At 41.0% G+C, this 22,234-nt stretch overlaps 1 protein-coding gene and 1 non-coding gene across 2 annotated transcripts; both read left to right on the forward strand.

Annotated features, from left to right (window-relative positions):
- The first annotated feature begins 6,669 nt into the window (after positions 1-6,669).
- On the forward strand, positions 6,670-7,416 carry LOC147934244 (uncharacterized). Its single transcript, XM_087472556.1, has 3 exons — positions 6,670-6,740; positions 6,861-7,125; positions 7,237-7,416. The coding sequence occupies exons 1-3, from the start codon at positions 6,670-6,672 to the stop codon at positions 7,414-7,416; spliced, it is 516 nt and encodes a 171-aa protein (XP_087328682.1).
- A 7,274-nt stretch (positions 7,417-14,690) lies between these two features.
- Positions 14,691-14,797, forward strand: LOC147934245 (small nucleolar RNA R71). Its single transcript, XR_015573420.1, has one exon. It is a non-coding gene; the product is annotated as a small nucleolar RNA R71 (small nucleolar RNA).
- The last annotated feature ends 7,437 nt before the right edge of the window (positions 14,798-22,234 follow it).

Here is a 22,234-nt window from a genome sequence, read left to right on the forward strand (position 1 = left end):
ATGTCTTGTTCATTTGCGTGAGGGCAAGCAAAGACTAAGTTTGGGGGTGTTGATGTTCATATATTTTACCCTGTTTTCCCTTAATATATTCACATCTTTTGCATCTTTTGCTATCCATTTTGACCATTATTGCATAGCTTTAAGACTGTTCTTGCATTAGAGTTTAGTTGCATTGCATTTGCATCTTTTCATGCATAAACAGGTGATTTTGGAGCTTAAGGAGCATGGAAGCAATGCTGAGGAGAAGTGAAGCAATCATGAGGAGAAAGCAAGAGAGCTAAGGCTGAAGAACCAAGGTCCGGAGTCCAACTCGACTGCCCACTCGACCAGACACTCGACCGTGTGCTGAGAGGGACTCGACCGAGTGGGAGGAGCACAAGAGGAGCCAACTCGACCGGTCACTCGACCGAGCACCAGGTCGAGTTGGTCGAGCCGCCTGGCTATTTTGTCTTCTAGCGTTTTTAGGGCTTCCACTACATTTTCTATATAAAGGCTTGTACCTGCAGCCACCAAAAGAGTCCAGCTTTTTAGAGAGTCTAAAACCTAGTTTTTACCTTTTTTAGAATTATTTCTTTTGCACTTTTATTTTGATAGATCTTGTACTTCTTTTAAAAGGAGAAAACAAAGAATTCTTGGATTTTGTTGGTTCCATAACTTTCAAGATATTAAGAATTCGTGTTTGATTCCTTCTTCAATATTGTAGATCTTTGCTTTATCTATCTAATCATGCAAGTTTCATCATTTTCTGGGTTTATGACTTTGGTGTTCATCATGTGTTCTTGTGAGTAGTTGCTTAGGATCTTGAGGATGGGTTAGGCTGGGCTGTGTTTGTGGCTTGTTTGATTTGGTCAAGATTGATTGTTGTAGATCTCTTCTAGGCTAGATGTTCTTAATGCTGATCATATATCTGAGAGGGTAGGATCTGATTTCAAGCCTCTTAGCATCATAACAATGTCTAAGGAGCATAGATAAGGCTAGATCTAGAGACTATCATTAGGCTTGCTAAGAGATTAGAAGTGTTGTTTGATTTTTGACATATTGCTTAATGCCTGCTTGTGTAGATTCTTTACTTTGTGAGAACAAGTCTAGAGATGCATGAGTTTGATTGTTTCTTGCCATGAGAGTGGATTAAACATGTCTTAGAAATATATGTCTAGAGATTAGCTCAAGTTGTTTGAGATTTGTTGACCAAGTTAGATGACCTCAATTATTAGTCCAGCCCATGAATCCCTCCTCAAGACCTTCCTTGTTTATTGATTTCTTAGCTTAAATCCTGTTGTTTGATTCGTTTTGGTATTGCTCTGTTTTTCTTGTGTTGCTCTGTTTTGCGTATTTGTCCAACTCGACCCTGCACTCGATCACCACTCGATCGAGTGCTTGCTCGAGTTCCAACCCAGAACTTGTGTTTATGATTTATGCTTGTCCTGTTTCATCCTAGTTGCATTTCTGTTGCATTCATTTAGTATCATGTTCATTACTTACCGTGCATTAGTTCAATATTTGCATTTCTATAGTTTCTATTTCTGTTTGTCATAATCACTCTGTTCCATTTGCATTTAGCTCCTAGTTCTTGTAGTTTTACTTTCTGCACTTTCCATTTCATCATAGGATTGTTAGTGACAAACAACCTTTACATCTGGCTTGACTTAGACTCATATGCACATCTTGATTGTTCACAAACACTCAGATTGGATTGACACCTCTTATACTACAATTGCATAAGGGGAATTGAAACACCCTGACATCCATTCATTCATAAGTCATCATTCCATACATCATTCATCACCACAAAAATAACCAGTTTCACCTTGCATCGGTTGATGCAAGCTTGTGTCGGTCGATGCAACCACAGTTGGTGTCGGTCGATGCATTGGTTGGTGTCGGTCGATGCACTTTTTTGGGCTTGTTGTTTGGTTATTGATTGTTGTTTGATGGTTATAGATATCTCAATTGCTTGTGTGAATAGCCTAGTAGATGGGAGGATTGCCTCACTGAGTGTTTATAAAATACTCACGCATCTCATATGTGTTGTGGTGTTGGTAAAGGCCAAGTGTGATCGTGGAATCAAGGCGATAAAGAGAAGGATGTTTAGTGGATCATTGTTTGTCGTCTGGCTTCGATTATGCTGCTAGAGTTGAGTCATAACATGTTGCTAGGATGTTGATGGTTGGTTTATCATTCTGCTGGATTGAGTTATTCAATTATTATTTTATAATTTATTCGTTATTGGATATTGGTATCTGTTTATTTTAATCCTGTTAATTATAATTACTAAAAAAAACAGGTCGGGTCATTTCAAGTTCAAATCTGGAACCTTCCCATAAATTATTTCACTATTCTGGAAATTACTTCTCTGGGAGAGTTAATTGGACAAGTCCTTTGATAGCAGGATTTTCACCCAGTGTATCAATTCCCTATGCAGTTGTAATACAAATGGTTGTGATGTTAGCAGATAAGATATGATCAGAACAATGCAAGTCAAGTCAGGCAATAATATGGGTTTTGAATATCAACCTAAGGTAAATAAAAAGGAAATAAAAACAAGAACTACACGCCCTAAGTACACGATGCAAGCAATCGAGTACCAGATCGAGTGGGTGGTCGGATAACAGAGAAATCAAGAACATAAGGATGAACAACTCGATGGTGTACATGATATATGGTGTTTTTATCGGTTTTAAGTCTTTGTTTTCTCTCTTATCTTATACTTTTTATTGAGTCAAAGTGTGTTTTTGGAGTCTTTTGGTTCTTTATCGAGTCTTTATAGGTTTTAGAACACTTTGGATGAAAATAGAAGAAACATGAGCAATTTTGGATGCAAACAAGCATATGAGATGGATGTTGGTTCACGTTAAAACCCGCCTACCAGAGGAATCCGCCTGGCTGAGAAGCGAAGTCTAACCCGACAACTTTCACGTCAAAACCCGCCTACCAGAAAAACCCGCGTTGTGGAGAAATGTTTTGACTAGGCCGTTACCTTTTTTACCTTATTCGCAGAACTCTATAAATACCTTTTATGGCTGAAAAATGGTTTGACTAGGCCGTTACCTTTTTTTACCTTATTTGGAGAACTCTATAAATACCTTTTATCTGTTGGGAGAAAAACCCTAAGTTTTATTTCACGCTTTCTCTTCTGCAACCTGAGACTTTTTGTAAGCCGTTCTTTTGGATTCTAGAGATTCATCCTCATTGACAATTTGGAGAAGATTTCTAAACCCTTTCTTATTATTTCTGCAATTTAATTATGTTTTCTTCATCTATGATTTCTGTTAATTTTGCTATAAGTGAGTAGTTCTTCAATTGGGTTTTAGGGTTCCAATTAGGAGATTCAATGAATTGATGTTTTAATTGTTGTTTGGAGTTCTTAATCCTCAAGTTCTTTGATTCACATGATCTTAATGCTAAAATAGGAATGAGCACCTTGTTTTAGACTCTAGTTCTTTCTATGCATCAAAAGTATTCGATAGAATATCTGAATGAGTGTGAATTGAGCAATGTGTTTCTAGCCTGCGAAAGTTGATGTTAGGACGCAATGTGAACTTAATGAACTTGATTGTAATGCGAATTTAGCTAGGAGGTTGCAAATAAAAGTTTAGCAAACTAATAGTCAAGTTTAGTTTCTAATGCCTGGAAAGAGGGTTAGTCTATTCTTATGTTCATGTTCTAGAACGGTTCTTAATTATTGAATTCCATATTTCATTTTCTCATTAGTCATTGATCTCTGAAATACCCTATGACCCAATGTTTTAAATCTTATAAGTTAATCAGTTTTATTTCTTTGCATTTTTGTTTACAAACTTGAAAACCAAACAAACAAACATTTGTCCGCTTTAGCTATTTACGACTCTTGCAAATCTTTAATGTACCATTGGTCCTTGTGGATTCGACCCCGTATGTAACATCCGGGAACAAAATGTGCATTTTTGGGTTGGGTGTCGACCGACACCAGGGGTGTGTCTATCGACACCAATAATTCCGGATTTGACCGGTTTTTTTTAATTGCTGCTTGGTTCGGTTTGGTTTGATGTAGAGTCCCTAAAACCAACATTTATAAGGAAAAAGTCGACCTAATTGTTGAAAAAAGAGTTTGGTCGCCATTCAAAGAGAGGAAAAGAGAAAAGAAGCTTGGTTGAGTGTTCTTGAGCTTTGGGGAGATTATTGGTGGTTTTTGGAGAGATCTGTTGTTGGGATTGCATTAGAAGCTTGCGAGGAGTGTGTGGGCGTCAGTTTTGGGTCAGAATCTCCTGCAAAAGAGGTGAGTGCATGACCATGGCTTATCTAAGCTTGAGAATTCTATGTTTTTGTGTTCTTTGAGTTGTTTGATTGATTCCTTTCTTGCTTGTGGTCTATTTGGGGTTTCTATGGCCTTATGTGGCATGTGGAAGAGTTTGGGACGCTTGGGAATCGTTTGGAGGCGGAGATTTGCAATGGAGCTTCGCGGAAGACGATGTTCGACATCAATGTCGATCGACACCTTTGGTGTGTCGGTCGACACTAGTGCGAGGACGGCTCGAGAATCTGTGGAGTGTCGATCGACACCACGTGGAGGGGTCGGTCGATACAACTAGGGTTTTCGGGAGGTGTCGAGCAGGTGTTGGGTCGACACCAGGAAGGTGTCGGTCGACACCAGCCCTTGTCGGTTGATGATTGCTTGCTTCCTGGTTTGATTGCGGATTTGATTGTATTTGTTTGATGATTATTTGACATTGGATTCTCAATTGCTTGTGTGTATAGCCCAGTAGATGGGAGGATTGCCTCACTGAGTGTTTATGACAATACTCATGCATCTCAATATGTGTTTGTGGTGCAGGTAAAGGCAAAGTGTGATCGTGGAATCAAGGTGATGAGGAGTAGGATGTTCTAGAGGCTTGATTTTTTATGGTCTAGCTATTGTTAGGTTGCTAGCATTGAGTTGATGGAAAATTGTAGGATGTTGAAAACTGGTTATTGACTTGTTGGTTCATTTGATTATTATTGTTGGATCTTTATTGCTATATTGGAATTATTTGGTTATCCGCTGTTGTTGGTTGTTGCTAGGTTGTTAGTTGGTATGAACCACTAGAGAATTATTATTATTATTATAAAAAAAACAAGGAAAAAAACGGGAAGGGTTGTTTCATTTTGGTATCAGAGCCCTTGAGGTTCTAGGTCTAGGGTTCACTGTAGTTTTTGCTGTTGATGTTTAGGATTTCATGCTTGAGTTGATTATGTGAGTTAGTCAATTGTGTGTGGTATGGAGTCCTAGAACATCCTCTTCGAGCCTGCTGTGTGATTCCACGGTGAGTTGTTTTCTTTGTAGATAGAGAATTTTGATTTGCTTAGCCTTCTGCTTATGGTGGTCCAAATGTCTAGAGTTGTGGGAACTGCTTGTCGCGGGTGGGGTCGAGGTCGTGGACGTGGCCGGGGACAGGTTCTCGAGGACAGCGTGAGTGTGACCCAGAGCATGGCCAGTGAGGAGGTGGCAGAGTCACTGGTTCATTCGAGTGTGTCTAGAGACCAAGCTGGTTTGGGTGACGGCAGGACTGATGGGTTTGGTGTCGGTCACGGTGTTACCCCGGGAGTGGGGGTTGCAGTGGAGGGTGCTCCAGGTCCGGAGGATGTTCTGATGGGCTTGCTAGCTTAGGTTTTAGCGCAGCTTCCAGCAGCAGTGCCGCCAGTGGTTGGTGGGCAGGTTCCAGCAGTGCTGCCAGTGGTTGGTGGACAGGTTCCAGAAGTGCCGCCAGTTGTTGGTGGGCAGGTTCCAACGGTGCAGCCTGTGGTTAAAGTTTGGGCAGGTGTGCAACCGGGGGCCGGGATAGTGGATGCACAGTATGTGCAGATGATGGTGCAGCTGCGGCAGGTGGGTGCAGGATCCTTCGCAGGAGGTACGGATCTGAATGCAGTGGATGAGTGGGGAGAGCGGATGGAGGATATTTTCTAATCGCTTCGGTGTCCCGACCAGTATAGAGTGGATTTGGCAGTGCATTACTTGTCAGGAGATGCACGTGTGTGGTGGAGGTTGGTGACAACACGGATGGTGCAGCGGGAGATGACTTGGATGGATTTTGTGGGGGAGTTTAACTCCAAGTATTTTCCACATGAGGTACTGGATCGCATGGAGGCGAGGTTCTTAGGGTTGAACCAGGGGAACCGTACAGTGCGGGAGCTGGATGCGGAGTTCAGTCAGCTTGTGGCGTATGCAGGTCGGGCTTTGGAGCCAAAGTCGGCTCAGGTGCGGAGGTTCTTGTTGGCTCTGCGTGATGATCTGAGGACTCGGTGTAGGGTGAGGATTTACACTACTAGAGCAGAGCTCGTAGAGGTTGCAGCTAGGGTAGAGGATGGCCTGAGGTCACAGGTAGTGGTGGTCAGTCCTCCGGTGCAACCAAAGCGGACCCAACCGCATTTTGTTCCTAGCAAGAGCAGGAACCCAGCGTAGGGGCAGAAGCGGAAGTTTGATGCTATGCATACAGCGGGGTCCGGTGGTGCTGGATGTTTTGGGTGTGGTAGCATGGACCACAAGGTGGCCAATTTTCCACAGAGGGGTGAGCAGCGGCCCGATACCCGAGTCTGTTACCACTGTAGGGAGACAGGGCATATCAAGCCTCGTTGTCCCAAGTTGTAGCATATGGCAGTAACAACGGTACATGCTAGAGGGCAGCTAGGAGTGCAGCTGGGTGTGCAGCCGGTGGGATGGATCGAGCCGACGTCGCGGATGTACTCGACTGTGGAGACCGGTGGCAGCAGTGCATGAACGATCACAGGTATAACTTCTAAGACTCGAACTTGGTCAATTCAATAGTTCAGATTATGCTTGTTTGTTTGTGATATAATGTTAGGTTCTGAACAAATGAGGTTTGTGTAGGGACCTTGTTGGTGGGCAGGTTTACGTCCCACGTTTTGTTTGATTCTGGAGCTACCCATAGCTTCATTACTCTGGAATGCGCAGAGGGTGTAAAGATCAGAGGAGATCCCGAAGAGCGAACATGGGTTGTCAGAGTTGCAGGTGGAGAGTTCCTGAGAGTCCTTTGCCGCGTGAGGGATGTGGATATTGAGATTGCAGGGGAGTCCAAACCTGCGGATTTGATTATCATTTCGGTGGAGTTGTATGATGTCATCTTGGGGATGGATTGGTTCCATTGTCACAGGGTACATCTGGATTTTTAGAAGGGTAGAGTGGTCTTTGAGCGTGCAGAAGGGAAGTTGGTTTTCGAAGGGGTGAGGCTGACTTTGGGGAGTTTCGTGATCTCGGCCGTACAGGCTGGGAAGGTGATCGAGAAGGGGCGTGAGGCCTACTTGATTACAATTTTGATGCTGGAGTCAGTAGGACAGTCTTCTGTTAGGGGTATTTGGGTAGTGGAGGAGTTTGAAGAGGTGTTTCAGTCGTTGCAGGGGTTACCACCATCTCGGTCTGATCCCTTCACGATTGAGTTGAAATGAAGCACATGACGCAACAACTTCTTCAAGGTCAAGCTAGTGGTTCTCTGGATACTGTTAAGAAGTTTGCTGAACTCAGTCAGTGGATGGAATGTTCTTACAATGATCTGAATGTCAAGTTTGAAGCTCTTAACTCCAAGATGAAGTATATGGAAGGCAAGACTGTTTCTACTTCTATCCCAAGGACTATGCTACTTTCCATGCCATCACCACCCAAGCTATAGATGTACGGCTCACTGAGGACAATGAGAGTTTAGATGGGGAGAATTTTCTTCAAGATGAAGTTCAAATAAAGGATCATGTCGAGGTGCTCAAGGATCCAATTAAGTTAGCCAAGCAATCTGATCCTGAAGCTACTAAAGAACCCGCTGCTCCCAAGGATAAACCTGTGAGATTCATTCCTCCACCATACAAGCCACCTCTTCCATTTCCAGTGAGGTTTAAGAAGCAGCTTACTGAGAAGTATAACGCTCTGTTTGAAAAACAAGTCAATGAGATTGAACTTAGGATGCCTTTGCTTGATGCATTTGCACTTGTGCCTCAGTATCAAAAGTTATTAACTGATTTGGTAACAGAAAGGTCCAAAGAGAAGGAGGAGATATTATATTTACGATTCATTATAATTGTAGATCTTCATCATAGGTTGTTCTTCATATTAATCCTTGATTGGCCATCTAGAAATAATAACCTAGGAAAATAAATTGGTATGAGAATATAATTGATTTTCCTGATAAAATCTTTTGATGAGCAAAAGTACTTCTTGCAAAGAAATTTGATTTAGTAATTTTGTGAACAATCTAAACCTGTTTTCAAAGCTGTTTTTTAACCTAGAATTTTACAAAGAGATTTGGATTTTCTGGTTTTAAATTTAGATAATATTTGCAGTGAGAATTGATTTATTTTACAAAAGAGTTTAGAGTTCTAGATCTGATTTTAATTGCTTGAATCCTATTTAATTATTGATTTAATATTTTGTAATTTCCTGAGAAATTCTCTAAACCTAGCTTTTTGTTTCTTTGAATTTACAACAGTTTTATTTATTATTTTGCATTGTTATTTCAATTTAAATTAATTTGTTTAGCTTAATTATAAAACTCTATAATTGATTGTGTAGTTTTGAGTCCTTGAGGAATTCGACCCCTAAGTACTACAGTGATCTCTTGTTTGAGAGAGTAGCTCCAGGGATTAATTTGAGCTTATCACTATAGTCCTTAAAGATAATTTAAAGGTGCTAAGATCAATCAACATACTTACAAATATTTTTCTATGCTTATCACCATGCATCGATCTAGTTCGTCCTCCAACTAACAGTAAAGACTTGGCGAATTTTTGCAAATGGAAAGTGAATCAAACTCAATCGGTTTCAAGGGTAGTAGGTTGGTTCCAAACAATATCTTTAGGTGGCTTACTCTCAAAAGGACTGCTAGACAGTTGTGAAAACTATCTAAGATTGAGAACAATTGAGGCATACAAAGCTTAACTCTTGATGATCTACCATTTTTTCATTCACTTTCTTTTTATCCAACACCCTAGAATAAAACCGCCTAAAACCTTGATTTTAACTCCTTTTTCTTTTACAATCCCTAAGGTTTTAACTTTTAACAGCTAGCTCTCTTTTACAACTTTTTTCTTTCTTTGCTATACACCTATTTTTTTTTCTCTTCTTTTTTTCAGGAGACTATAGCAAGACTTTTCTCTCTCTTTATACTTGGAACCTGAAATACTCTCTTCTTTTTATTTCTCTTTTGATCCTCAACCCAACCCCAAATAAATATGTTAACCACAGTTCTTTAAAAACTGATTCTATTAGCTAGTTCAAATTGTTCTAAACTTAGCTAAAACAAGAGCAAGTTCTTTCACAACCTATAGCACCATCAAAACATGAAAAGGTCTCACTCAACAAATCACAACAAGGCATGAAAGAAAAGGTTAGGGTTCAAGGGTAGGGGAAAAACAATTTCGGGTTAGGCGAAAAGATTGGCAAAAATGGAGTGCTAACCCGAGATTTAGAGTTACCATGAGCAGGCATTCAAGTTCCATAAGCAATATAATTTTAAGTTCAGGTTAAGTCCAATAATATAGAGATGCTACAAAGTTCAAGCAAGTTTCACACAAGTGGAAGAAGCTTTCACAAGACAGAAGGTTTTAAACAAAGAATCTTTATTTTTTATTTTTTCAGAGATGATCAAGCAACAATTAACTCTGATTAATGGCTATAACTTCAATCCTAATGTCGGACTTTAAACAAGGTTTTTTTAATCATTGTCCCATAAAATGCATATGCAACAATCCTATATGAAGCAATCTAGACTCAATCCTAATATGTAAATGCAACTACATGAAAACTTTATTTTTTATATTTTTAAGATTTATCGAAAAACATTTTTTTTTTTGTTATTGCAAATAGATGCAGACTCAAATGAATAAAAGAAGTATGCAAAAATTTGAAACAAGAAAATAAGAAAATAAGAAAATGAAACAATGTTAAATACATTCTCAGACCCTCCCCCAAACTTAAATTACACAGTTCCTTGTGTAAATAAAATTCTGAAAAAGAAATCTGAGAGTCATACAAAGAAAATAAAACATAATGCAATGGTATAAACAATGGTGCGGATGAAGGTGATACCTCATGGGTTGGTCAAGAAGGAGGTCGTAGCAACCTCCATGCTTGCCAAAGTGTACCCAGGGTCGTTGCCGGCTTCAGCAGGTGTCGGGGTTAGCTTATCAAAGAGCTCGGTAATGTGCACGGACGACCTGCTCGGACCAGCGTCCGAGGGGTTGATCGGATATGACATTGCGTAGCTTAACGAGTAGGGCATCGGGTAGTACAATGGATACGGTGGGAAAGACCCAGAACGGTCACCCGTGTAGCTGCTTCCAGGATGCATCAGATAAGGCATTGGGTACGGCATCTACTAAGGCTAAGGGAAGGGACCCGACTGGTTACCTGATATGGTGCTCGAAGGTGGCATCAGATAGGGCATCGTGTATCCCGTTGGGTGAGGTGTCGGATAGGCATCTGAGTGGCTTCTCTGTGATCTATCAGGTCTTGTTCCATCCTCCTCTACACGTTGCTCGTACGATGAAGCCCTATGAGGTTCTATAGGTGTCAAACCTCAGATTCCTTCTAGTGATCCACTCCTCCCCGTCCAGGTGGGCGCGTAGGCTAGAGTTTGAGCTGAGGCATAGCTTGCCTTGTCTTGTAGCTCTCTGATCTGACCTCCCATTACCTTGACCGTGCCGGTAAGATCCGTCACTTTCCTTGCCAGGAACTTGTTCATCCTCTTCAACCAACTGATCCTCCTATGTGCCTCTCTAACCCCTACTGGCTGCTTCTGGGAGGAAACATACTCCTCAAAATCATAGTCTTCTGAGTCCTCTCCCTGCCCTTGCCTTCTTGGCTCACTCTCTTCAGCTTCATATCCTCCCTCAAGGTTGTACAGTGCCTCTAATGGAGGTATGAAGTCCATGTTCGCGCCTAGCCGAATTTTCATGGTTACGATGCTAGGCACGATCATTTGAGTAGCTCCGATTGCGGGGTATACGAACTTAAAAAGCAACCTCTCGTTTGGCTTCTCATAAGCCAGGAAACTCGTCAGTGTGAGGTACTCGACATCTAACAATCTTGGTTCGTGTATAACCCCCTTGAGAGGCATGTCGCAAGCCACTAAGATTGGCGTAACTAGCCCTCCTATGGAGACCTCCAGATCCTTCTTACCTCTCGGTTTTCATGGCCCAAGCCTTCAAATACAGGAACTGGTCGAGTAATACAAAGACCATGCTAGTGTTCGCTACATCTCCTACTAAATGTCTACCATACCTAGCACTATCCAGAATTCCACACAAAGCTATGTCTAACAGCTAAAGCTCATGATCACTCACATTCCTGGTTTCCTTCCTAGCGAATAGAGTGCAGGCTAAGGATTTGTGTAAATACCTTAGGACATGGCTCCTATTTTGAGCAGATTTGGAGCTTGTGGACTTGTAAGGGAGCTTATCTACTATTTTCAGCCATAGGGATTTCATCTCTTTCTTGTCTACCTCCATATCCTCCCCATGACCAGCCTTGAAACCGTACAGATCCTCCATCACCTTAAATTTAAGCCGACATTCCTTGTTGCGCACAGAGAAGGTGATGAACCTGATCCCTCCATCGGGTAGTAGCTTCGGGTGGTCTTCGAAGTAGTGTAATCGTAGTGTAGCGAGGAAGTGACACTCGATATCTCTTGCGATCTCTAGCTTTTTCATCGTCTCGCGGTGGGGGTTGCGGGTTCCAACGAAGCTAATCTTCCGCAAAACCTTGTACAGAATCGCTGGTGTTTCTATCTCTTTCTGCTTCAGCCTCCTCGACGCCATTCGGGTGTGTTCTCTCTGCTCCTCCTCTTGGTCAGGTCTCTCACCATCCGTGTGCTCCTCTTCTTCTTCTGCCGCTCTCTCAGCCACTTTCTCGGCCTTTTTAGAAGCTGGTCTCTTTCCCTTCACGTCTGCAGCCTTGCATCTTGAATGGACGGTTCGGCTTTCCTCCCATCTTTCTCCTTCGGAGTCTGAGTCGACTTCAATCGGGTCTGTTACCGTTCTCTCCGATGTAGACAGGTCCCTACGTCGTGGAGATCTACTGACGGCACTTGCCACCATGCTTGGTGAGTGGACACGGTGTCCACACGATCGGGTACTCGAGTATCTCCTCAAGTGGCGGATCGGGTTGAGCATCGGGTTGGGGATTGGAAATGTCTGCTCATAGGTAGGGCATGTGGAACGTCTCCTCATCCGTAAGGATCACGAGTAGGGTCGCCTCCTCCTCCGGTTCTAGCAGCAGCGGAGGTGGAAGTAGTTCCCTTCTTCTGATAGGTTTTGGTCTTTGGAGCCATAGATGAATCCTTGAAAAGAAGAAGAGAAACTAAACTCGAGGTCAATAGGGTTAGTTCCCAAAAAATTTAAGGATACTTGACTTTTGGAGAGAAAATAGAAAGTTGGGAGCTAAAGAGTTTTTAGGGTTGAGAGGACATATTGATTTTGTGATGCTGGAGGGGAGAGCTCTAAGTCCCTTTAAATAAAAGAGGCAGCTGCTAGGGTTTCACCGAGAGTGGGATAAGAGGTTGAAGAAATTCGGACTTCACTCGCCACCCGAGTAGGAACATGATCAGACACATCGGGTACGTATTCGGGTTGTGCCTTGGGTTCCCCAATATATATATATATATATATATATATATATATTAATTTTTTTAAAAAAAATTTAGAAAACTTGAGGAACTATAAAACTATAAATAAAACCAAAAATAAATTGGTAAAAGTGTCTTAAATTTAAATGAGAAGAAATAAAAAGATACCTTTGGGACTTCCTCCCAAGTGAGCTTGTTTTAAGTCACTAAGCTTGACTTTTCATGCTTTTCATGCATTGAATTTGGGATAGAGAGGTTTGAAGATCCTCTCTAGTGCAACAGACTTAGTCAAAGGACTCTCTGATTCTTGTCCTGGTTCTACAGCAAAGGCAGCGTGAACTTCTTGGCAATGCTTGATTATCCTTGGCATCTCTTGAATGGAGAAAACTTGACCATTGATGGTTGGCCTTTTTATTGCACTCTTGATGTCAAATTTCATTTTGATGTACTCTCCATGCTCAATGCTGATTTGGCCCTTCTTCACGTCGATCACCGCACTTACTGTTGCCAAGAATGGTCTCCCTAGGATTAGTGGATCTTCTGGTTCCTTATCCATGTCAAGGATCATGAAATCGGTGGGAATCTCCACTCTTCCGATCTTGAGGGGCAGATTTTCCAGGACTCCATGTGGGTGCCTAATAGTCCTATCAGCTAGGACCAAATATAGACTACTTGGTTTAAAATTGCTAAAACCAATCTTAATGGCAACTGAAAGCGGCATTACACTAACTGAGGCTCCTAAATCACACAAGCAATTGGCGATAATCCGAAGGCCTGTTGAGCATGGAAGCATGAAAGAGCTGGGTTGCTCCAGCTTCTCTTGGATCTTCATTTCTGGATCTAAACATACTCCACTCATTAGGATTGCATTCCCAATTTCTTTAACAGCTTCCTTTACTGCTATCTCCCACTGAGCTGTCTCTTTGATAATTTCCTTTTTAAGAGCGTACGGTGGCAAGAGCTTAGGTGGGAAGGCTTTTCGGTTAGATCTACGCTTTGCAAGTGATTCTAGTTGAATGTCTAAAGCTGCTTTGTCATCTGGACGTCTGCCCGATGGTTAATCCAATCATCATCATCGGTTAGTGCATCGGGTTCAGTCCCGGGTGATACGTTAGTCAGTGATTCCTGAGCTGGTGCTCGATCGTCAACTTGATCGGTCTGTTCGTGTGCCGGATCGGGTTGGTACTCGGATAGGTAGTATTGGTGCTCATAGATCCCACTGTGATCTGTATCCTCGTTGAGGTAATCATCGACATCATGAACAAAAATTGCTTGTGCAGTAGTATAATCCTTCGGGTTCTGAACATATTTACCGGGTAGCTGGCCTGATTTCGATGTCAGTTGCGTTATGGGCTGGCCTTCCAGGTACCTCAACTTGGTATTGAGAGAATCATACTTGGCATTGAGGTCGTTGTACCCAACATATATTTTGTTGCTCATTTCGGCAAAGCGTTTGGCGTTTTCCATTGCTGTTGATGCCTGGCTCTGAATCATCTGTTGAAGCAAGCCTCGTTATTCAGCCTCTTGAGGTGGGTTTAGAAGTCCCTGCTGTGGTGGGAATCCAGGTGGTTTCATTTGTTGTTGGTATCCGCCTGAGTATTGCTGCTTAGGAGCATATCCTTGATAGTATTGGACAAAAGGCTTTGGCAGTGCCTGGTTTCCTTGGACTATGGATGGATAGAGTTGATCCTGAGGGTTGGCAACATTCAGGTTAAGGTAGGAGAGATTTGGGTTTGGTTTGTAGTTGTTGTATCTGCCTTGATTTTGGATGTAATTGACATCCTCAAGCTGTGCAATGCCCCATCATGTTGCAAAAACTGGTCCTCCTCGGAAATGGAGTTGACATGCTGTTACTGGCTTAGGAGTTTGTCCAGTTTATCATTGAGTGCCTTCATATCGCGCTTGTACTTCGAATCATCCTCTCCAAAAGAGCGGATTTACCGATCATACTCCTCATTGTAGTGCCCATCAGATTGGGCCAAGTTTTCCACCAAGTCCCAACCTTCATCAACATCCTTATTGAGAAAGTTTCCATTGCTGGCAATGTCCAACAACATTCGTATATTTGGTACTACGTCGGGGTAGAGTGTGCTGAGCAATGAAGCATTGCTGAATCCGTGATGCGGGCATCTGCTAGTATATCCCTTGAAACGTTCCCAGGCTTCGCTGAACGTTTTGTTGCTTTTCTGAACAAAGCTGGAGATTTCATTATGCAGCCTTGCAGTTCTGGAGTTGGAAAAGAATTTGGCGAGGAACACCTTCTTGCATGCTTCCCACGTGGTGATAGACTCCTTAGGTAGGGATTTCTCCGAAACGAGTGCTTTATCACCCAAAGAAAATGGGAAAAGTCGGAGCTTGAATCCATCTTCGCTAACTCGATTGATTTTTGTGAGGCTACAGAGCCTATCAAACTCATCCAAATGATCCAATGGGTCCTCCATTGGCAGTCCATGAAACTTGTTGCTCTGAATCATCTAGATGAGACTACTCTTGATCTCAAAATTGTTATTTTGAACAGCAAGGGGCACAATACCATACCTTTGAGTATAAGTAGATGGAGCATCTCCAACTACAATGTTGGTCCTCTCTTGAGGGGCTTGTGGACCATTCTGATTATTCATGGCCTCCTCAATTGGTGTCGGTTGCGGTTGTTGTACTTGTTGCTGACGGAGTAACCTTGGTCTGTCGATGTTGTCAATGAAAAGACTCATGTGTTGGCTACCCTTGGATTCTGTTTGCATGCACAATCAGTTATCCAAGTGAGTACACGAAGGTCGATCTGATCGAGGTGATCGGGTGACATATCGAGTGGGGTCTCGGGTTGTACCAGAAATGCAAAACAACCAAACACGAAAGTAAACAAGTCAGTACCGAATGTTATGAGATAAAAAGAACTTGATCTAGCAAGTGCCGAAATCCTAAATGTAACAAACAATTTCAACCAAATGGCAACGACGCCAAATTGATAACAGGATTTTACCTATGCAGTTGTAGTACAAATGGTTATCGATCCAAACTGTTGTGATGTTAGCAGATAAGATATGATCAGAACAATGCAAGTCAAGCAAGGAAATAATATGGGTTTTGAATATCAACCTAAGGTAAACAAAAAGGAAATAAAAACAAGAACCACACGCCCTAAATACACGATGCAAGCAATCGAGTACCGGATAGAGTGGGTGGTCGGATAAAAGAGAAATCAAGAACACAAGGATGAATAACTCGAGGGTGTACACAAGGCTGGTGATCGAGTACCAGTTCGGGTAAGGGGTTGAGTTATAGATAAAAAGTTTAAACAATCAAATACGAAAGCTCCTAAGGATAGGGTAATCGACTCGCAAGTGCTCTAGATCAATATGGGATGTATCACATGCCTCAAGTAAAATATTCTCCCTAGACAATGAATCTCTAAACTTTGTAAATCCACTCTCGTGATAGAAACAATCAACCTTAATCACTTTCTTACCCAACTCTCGTCGGAGAAACATGACTTAGCAGGCATTAAAATCCGATTCATTATTGTCAATAAACTCCTTACACATCTAATGTCTTAGGCTAAGTGAGTAAATCTCTAGCATTAGTTGGTTCAAGCATTTTAACAAACATTTCTCGATGGCAAAACACCCTAGATCTAATCTCAACCTCTCGTTATGAAACTAGCATTAAGCATACTAATCTAGAAAGGAATCTTCATAAAAATAATCAAGCTAAGATATCCTAATCGATCAAGCACACATACTCGCCTATCCCATCCCTAGAAATTTTGATTCACTACTCAGATCTCATAGTAAACAATTTAAAAACACATATGAATGAGAATTGCATTGAGTTAAAAGGGAGACTCAAGTGATAAAAATACAGAATCGCAAGTGAAAGAGTAGTTAAAAGAAGTAAAAATCAAATCCTAACAAAGCTTGAAAAGTGTAAATCTCTCTCTCTCTCTCTCTCTCTCTCTCTCTCTCTCTCTCTCTGGGGTCGTGAATGTCTGCGGCTTGCTAGGCGAGAAAATAAGGAGGGGATTTATATATGTAAAACCCTTTGACCTAGCTGCCCAGCTCTGCCCGAAGGTCTGCACGAGGTTTGGCACGAGGTTCGGGTCGAGTATATCCTCGGGTATGGCTTCGGGTTGTTCTTCCTGCGCTCAGATCCTCTTTGATTGGGTTACAATACGGACTGTCCATCTCGCACGATCACTTTGTCGGGTACATGCTCGAGTTTTACCTCATTCTTGCTCTTTTTAGGCTCCAAAGCACCTGTTTTCATCCAAAATGCACAAATGCAACAATGCAGCACCCTAAATAACCTAAATGCAAATTTCTAAGGTTAAGGACCTAAAAATGCAAAGGTTAGGCTATTTACAATACAAAACATGGATAAAAAGATGCCTAAGAAAGTGTAAATTATAGAGTTATCATCCTTGAGGTGGTCTTTGACCCTGAAAGGCCACAACTGCAGGAATTTGTCAAAGTCAAAGTTCTTTTTGATGTCTCAAGACCCCTAAGAAGATCTAAGGTGATAAATATTAAGGGAGGTTCGACTGTTGTAAGGTTCCAAAAGGAAAGGGTTCAAAAGTGGCGTTACGAGTGTCATAGCTTAACACACGAGAAAGAGGTTTGTCCAATCATTGTTAAACGAGCTCAAAATGACGCTACATCAAGGAGGTTGGGGAAACCAGTGGAGAAATAGGATAAACCAAGGAACTTGAATAAAAATGATCCTCTCTATGGAGTACTGAGAGGAGATTAGGTGGGATTCGACTCACTCACTGGACGACCAAGAATATCCCCTGAAGTCTTAGAAGGAATACGACAATATCTTCTAACTGCTAATGGGGAGGATCAATCCATCAAGATTGATAAAGTGAAGAAAACGGTTGGGGAGGTGGAGAAGGACCCTTTGGCAAAAAAGTCTATTTTAAGATTAGAACCTTCTCCTATAGTTCACCATGATCTAAACAGAGAGACAAGCTTCGTCTTCAACTATGAAACTGAATCCAATCCTTCGCAAGAGGGGCCTTCTACTGGTCTATTGTCTAAATTTCATGCCTACAGAGTCTCTGATGCTTGAGGACCGTTCTTGGCTAGTGGATTTCACCTCACAACAGCCCTTGGAAGAAGGAAGAGATTTTATTGGGCTTCACAAATCCTTTCAGAGTAAACCTACGGTTTTTAGGACGGTTTCTCTAAAGCTGGTTCATCTAGGTTTAGCTCTAAAAAGGGAAGCCACGAAAAAGACCCAAGAAAAATAATAGAAAGCCGAGACCATTCATACCTCCTACAGATGGGACAATTTAAGTGTTAAATTCTAGCTTAGTGGTAGGGAGGAAGGATAAGAGGAAAGCAGTTGAAGAGGGAACAAGCGCTGCAAAGATAACAAAGCTTAATCCTAGAGAAGGTGATCCCAAAGGGGGATTACCTAATGCACAATGAGCATATTGAGCTGGAATTGTCAAGGATTGGGACGGTCTCAAGACTTAACAATTCCATGTCTTAGGGATTTGCTTAAAAAACACTTTCTTGAGATTTTGTTCTTGATGGAAACCATGCACGATAGAGATACTTTGGTCGATTTACAAGAATGGTTGGAGTACAGTATGTTGAATACAGTTCATCCAGTGGGGAAGTGTGGTGGTTTAGCGGTCTTTTGGAAGAGTAGTGTACAGATAAATGCTAAATATGCGGATAGGAATCTTTTATATCTACAAGTTCAGTTTGGAGCAGCTTCTTTTTTTCTTTAATGTGTATATGGTGATCCGTATTTAAAAAAAAAAAAGGCTATGTGGGAAAGAATCAGTAGAATTGGAGTTAGTAGAAGAGAAAGCTGCTACATGTTGGGAGACTTCAACGACATTCTAAACAATTCAGAAAAAATTGGAGGTTCTAGGAGAAGTGATTATTGTTTCAAGGCGTTCTCTGATATGTTAAATGTATGCGATATGGAGGAACTCTCTGGTTAAGGTAATCGATTCACTTGACGAGAAGAAGGTATGATTTGTGGATTCGAAGTCGATTAGACAGAGTTTTTGGAAACAAAGACTGGTTCAGGCAGTTTTTAGCTTCTAATCAAGCTTTCCTGGATTTTAGAGGCTCAGATCACAGACTAGTTTTAATGAAACTCTTGTCATCCCAAGAAGTATATAGAGGACAGTTACAGTTTGATAAGAACTTTATATTTAAGCTAGAGGTAAAAGAGGCTGTTTCTCAAGCATGGAATCTTAAAAACAAACCATGAGATTGCCATCAGTGGATAGGTTAAGACTCTGCAGGAAAGCTCTTAGCTCTTTGAAGAAAAGAAACAGTGCAAATGCTAAGGGAAGGATACAACAGCTCGAAGAAGCTTTGGAGAAGGACCAATCAAACTTATCCCCTATTTGGGGTCAGGTTCTTTTCCTCAAAAAAGAATACAGAGATGAAGAAAAGTATTGTAATCAAAGAAGTCTAGAAAAATAGATGACATGTGGGACATAAATTCAAAATTCTTCCATGCTTCTGTGAAAGGAAATATATCAAAGAAGATGATAGAAAAATTGATCGATATAAATGGAAGTGCTCATAAATCAGAGGCCGTAAAAGGAGAGGTAGCATTTGCATATTTCCAGTCTCTCTTGACTTCGTCTAACCCCTCATGCTTTTATAATTGGTTCACTAGTTTCCAGCCAAAATTTACTCAAGCAATGAACAAGGCTTTGTTGGATCCAGTAACTGATGAGCAGATAAAGAATGCAGTCTTCGCGATAAATCCATCAAAAGCTCTTGGTTCTGACGGTATGTCAAGCCTCTTCTTTCAGCACTACTGAAAAATAGTTGGTCCTCAGGTGACTTAAGAGGTAATAAAGTTTTTTGAAGTAGGTAATTTTCCCACAGAGTGAAACTACACACATCTTTGTCTGATTCCAAAAACACCACATCTAACAGAAATGGCTAATCTCATACCTATAAGCTTGTGCTCGATCTTGTACAAGATAATATCGCAGGTTATGGTGAGACGAGTCCAGCCCATTCTTCCTCAGTCGGTGTCCGTTTCTCAATCGGCCTTTGTTTTTGAGAGACTTATATCAGATAATATCTTGGTAGAACATGAATTGTTGCATAGTCTGAATGTTAGTCCAGGGAGATTTTGTGTTTGATATGTCCAAAGCATTTGATAGAGTCAAGTGGAGCTATTTGAGATCACTTCTGGGTGGTTTGGGGTTCCATGAAAGATGGATTAATTGGGTTATGTTCTGTGTGTCTTCACTAACTTACTCTGTTCTAATTACTGATCAGCCATATGGTATGGTAATTCCCCAAAGAGGTCTCAGGTAGGGAGATCCCATTTCTCCCTTCCTATATGTTTTATGCACTGAAGGTTTATCACATCTTTTTAACTCAGCTCAAGCAAGGAGCCTTATCAATGGTATCCAGTCCAAAGAGGAAGGTCCCATTCTTAATCATCTATTATTTACGGACGATAACCTGTTCGTTTGCAAGGAAAATAAAGATCAAAATATGGTGTTGCAGGACATTCTAAAGGTTTATGGATATGCAACGAGACAAAGGATAAATTTCAACAAATCTTCTCTTACTTATAGAGCAAAAGTTCCAGATATTCAGAAATGAGATATAAAAGCCATTCTTGGGATTCAAAATGAAGGGGGAGCAGGTTCTTATTTGGGACTTCCGGATCAGTCGCTCAAAGGTTGAAATTTTAAGGTATATCAAGAATATTTTAAAATCAAAACTCTCGGGCTGGTATACTCGCTCTTTGTCCAAAAGAGGTAAACAAATTATGTTGAAATCGGTAGCAACGGCTATGCCCGTCTTTGCCTTCTCCTGTTTCAGGCTTCTGAAGGCCACTTGCTCTAATATCTCAAGCGCAATGGCAAATTACTGGTGGAGCTCCTTTGAACATAATAGGAAGATAGATTGGCAAATGTGGGAAAAAAATGCGTTTGCCAAAATCACTTGGTGGTCTAGGGTTCAGGGACATTCAATTGTTCAATCAAGAGCTCTTAGCTAAAAAGGGATGGCGGCTTCTGCAATTTTCGGTGCTTTTTCTCTCAGGTGATGAAGAACATATGTTATCCTAACTGCCATTTCTTGGATGCTTGTTTGGGACAGAGGCCATCTTTTGGCTGGAGAAGTATACTACATGGCAGAGATCTCTTAACAAAATGGTTAAAGAAAAGAGTAGGTAATGGAGCCTCTATCAGAGTTTAGATCGATAGTTGGGTGGAAGATGAGGTTGAAGGGTTTAGAGCTCCCTGGATAAAAAAATGACATTATTGATCCAGAGTTAAGAGTTCAAGATTTGATTGATTATCCACACCGTGATTGAGATATTGACAAGCTTAGGGTTCTTTTCTTTCTGAAGGATGTGACAAAATCAGAGCAGTGAGGCCAGTGGTTTCTCTCGAGGATTTCAGGGTTTGGAAATTCAATAAAAGTAGAGACTTCTTAGTAAAATCCGCTTATTGGCTGGCATTAGAAACAAATAACAGATCCCTAATCCTTGAAGCTTCGATTAAGCCCTCCACAAATCCCCTTAAGGAGCAGGTCTGGAAACTTATGACAGTTCCAAAGATCAAAGATTTTTCTCTGGAAAATGCTGAGTGGTGCTCTATCAGTAGCAGATCTATTATCTCATAGAGGGATGAATGTGAATAGTAGATGTCAATCATGCAGAATTGGAAGGCAAATCCATAGATCATGCTTTATTTAATTGCACTTTTTCAAGACAAATTTGGGCTTTAACGGATTATCCTATGTTAGAAGAAGGGTTTGAAGAGGGATCCATCATTATCCATCATTTTCTCATTAACAAGGATAATCTCAGATGGCTTAGGGAGTTGAGGAAAAGTTTTCCTTGGATTATTTGGAGGCTCTGGAAAAACAGAAACATGTCATTCTTTGAATGAAAGAGCTTTTCCCCTTTAGAATCAGTCGAAACAATAAGACAGGATGTTGAGGATTGGTTTCTTGCTCAAACCAACCAGGAGGAGGGGACTGCAGTTACTCTTAATAGTGAGGTTACCTCTCATACAAATACAAATGTATCTGAGCGTAACTGAACACTACAAAAAAATGGTCTTATTGATACCAAATATTTCGTCTCAATAATTACAAATTCGCAACAATAAAAAATTTGTGACGAATTTGTGACAAATTTTAAACGGTTGCAATAAAGTCGTCACAAAATTTTTTTTGTAACAGATGCGTCACAATATTGTGACAAATATATCTAGTAACTATATTGTAACAATAAGTGATAAAAAATAAGAGTAACAAAAACGTTATAATTACCGACTAAAAAAATTATCTCAAAATCGTCATATTTATTGACTATCATAACGTCTCAGTTATATCACACATTACAACTGTTGTCACTCAATAGTCACAAGTGATGACTACAAAATCGTTGGTTAAACGTCACACTTACCGACTAAAAATATAGTCTCAACACTGTCATATTTTGTAACTATCATAACGTCTCAAATATTTCACTTTTTACAACGTAACTATAGTCATTAAAACGCCATAAACAATGACTAAAAAACTGTTACTTAATAGTCACAATTATTGACTGTAAACATCCTCTCCAAAACCAAATATTGAGTGACTATTATATTGCTCGAAGTTTGTAAGCTATAAGATCATATTTTGTGTCTAAAATTTGTC

Source organism: Camelina sativa, chromosome 11 (genome assembly GCF_030686135.1).
Source record: "Camelina sativa cultivar CO46 ecotype springtype chromosome 11, ASM3068613v1".
Taxonomy (NCBI): Eukaryota; Viridiplantae; Streptophyta; class Magnoliopsida; order Brassicales; family Brassicaceae; genus Camelina; species Camelina sativa.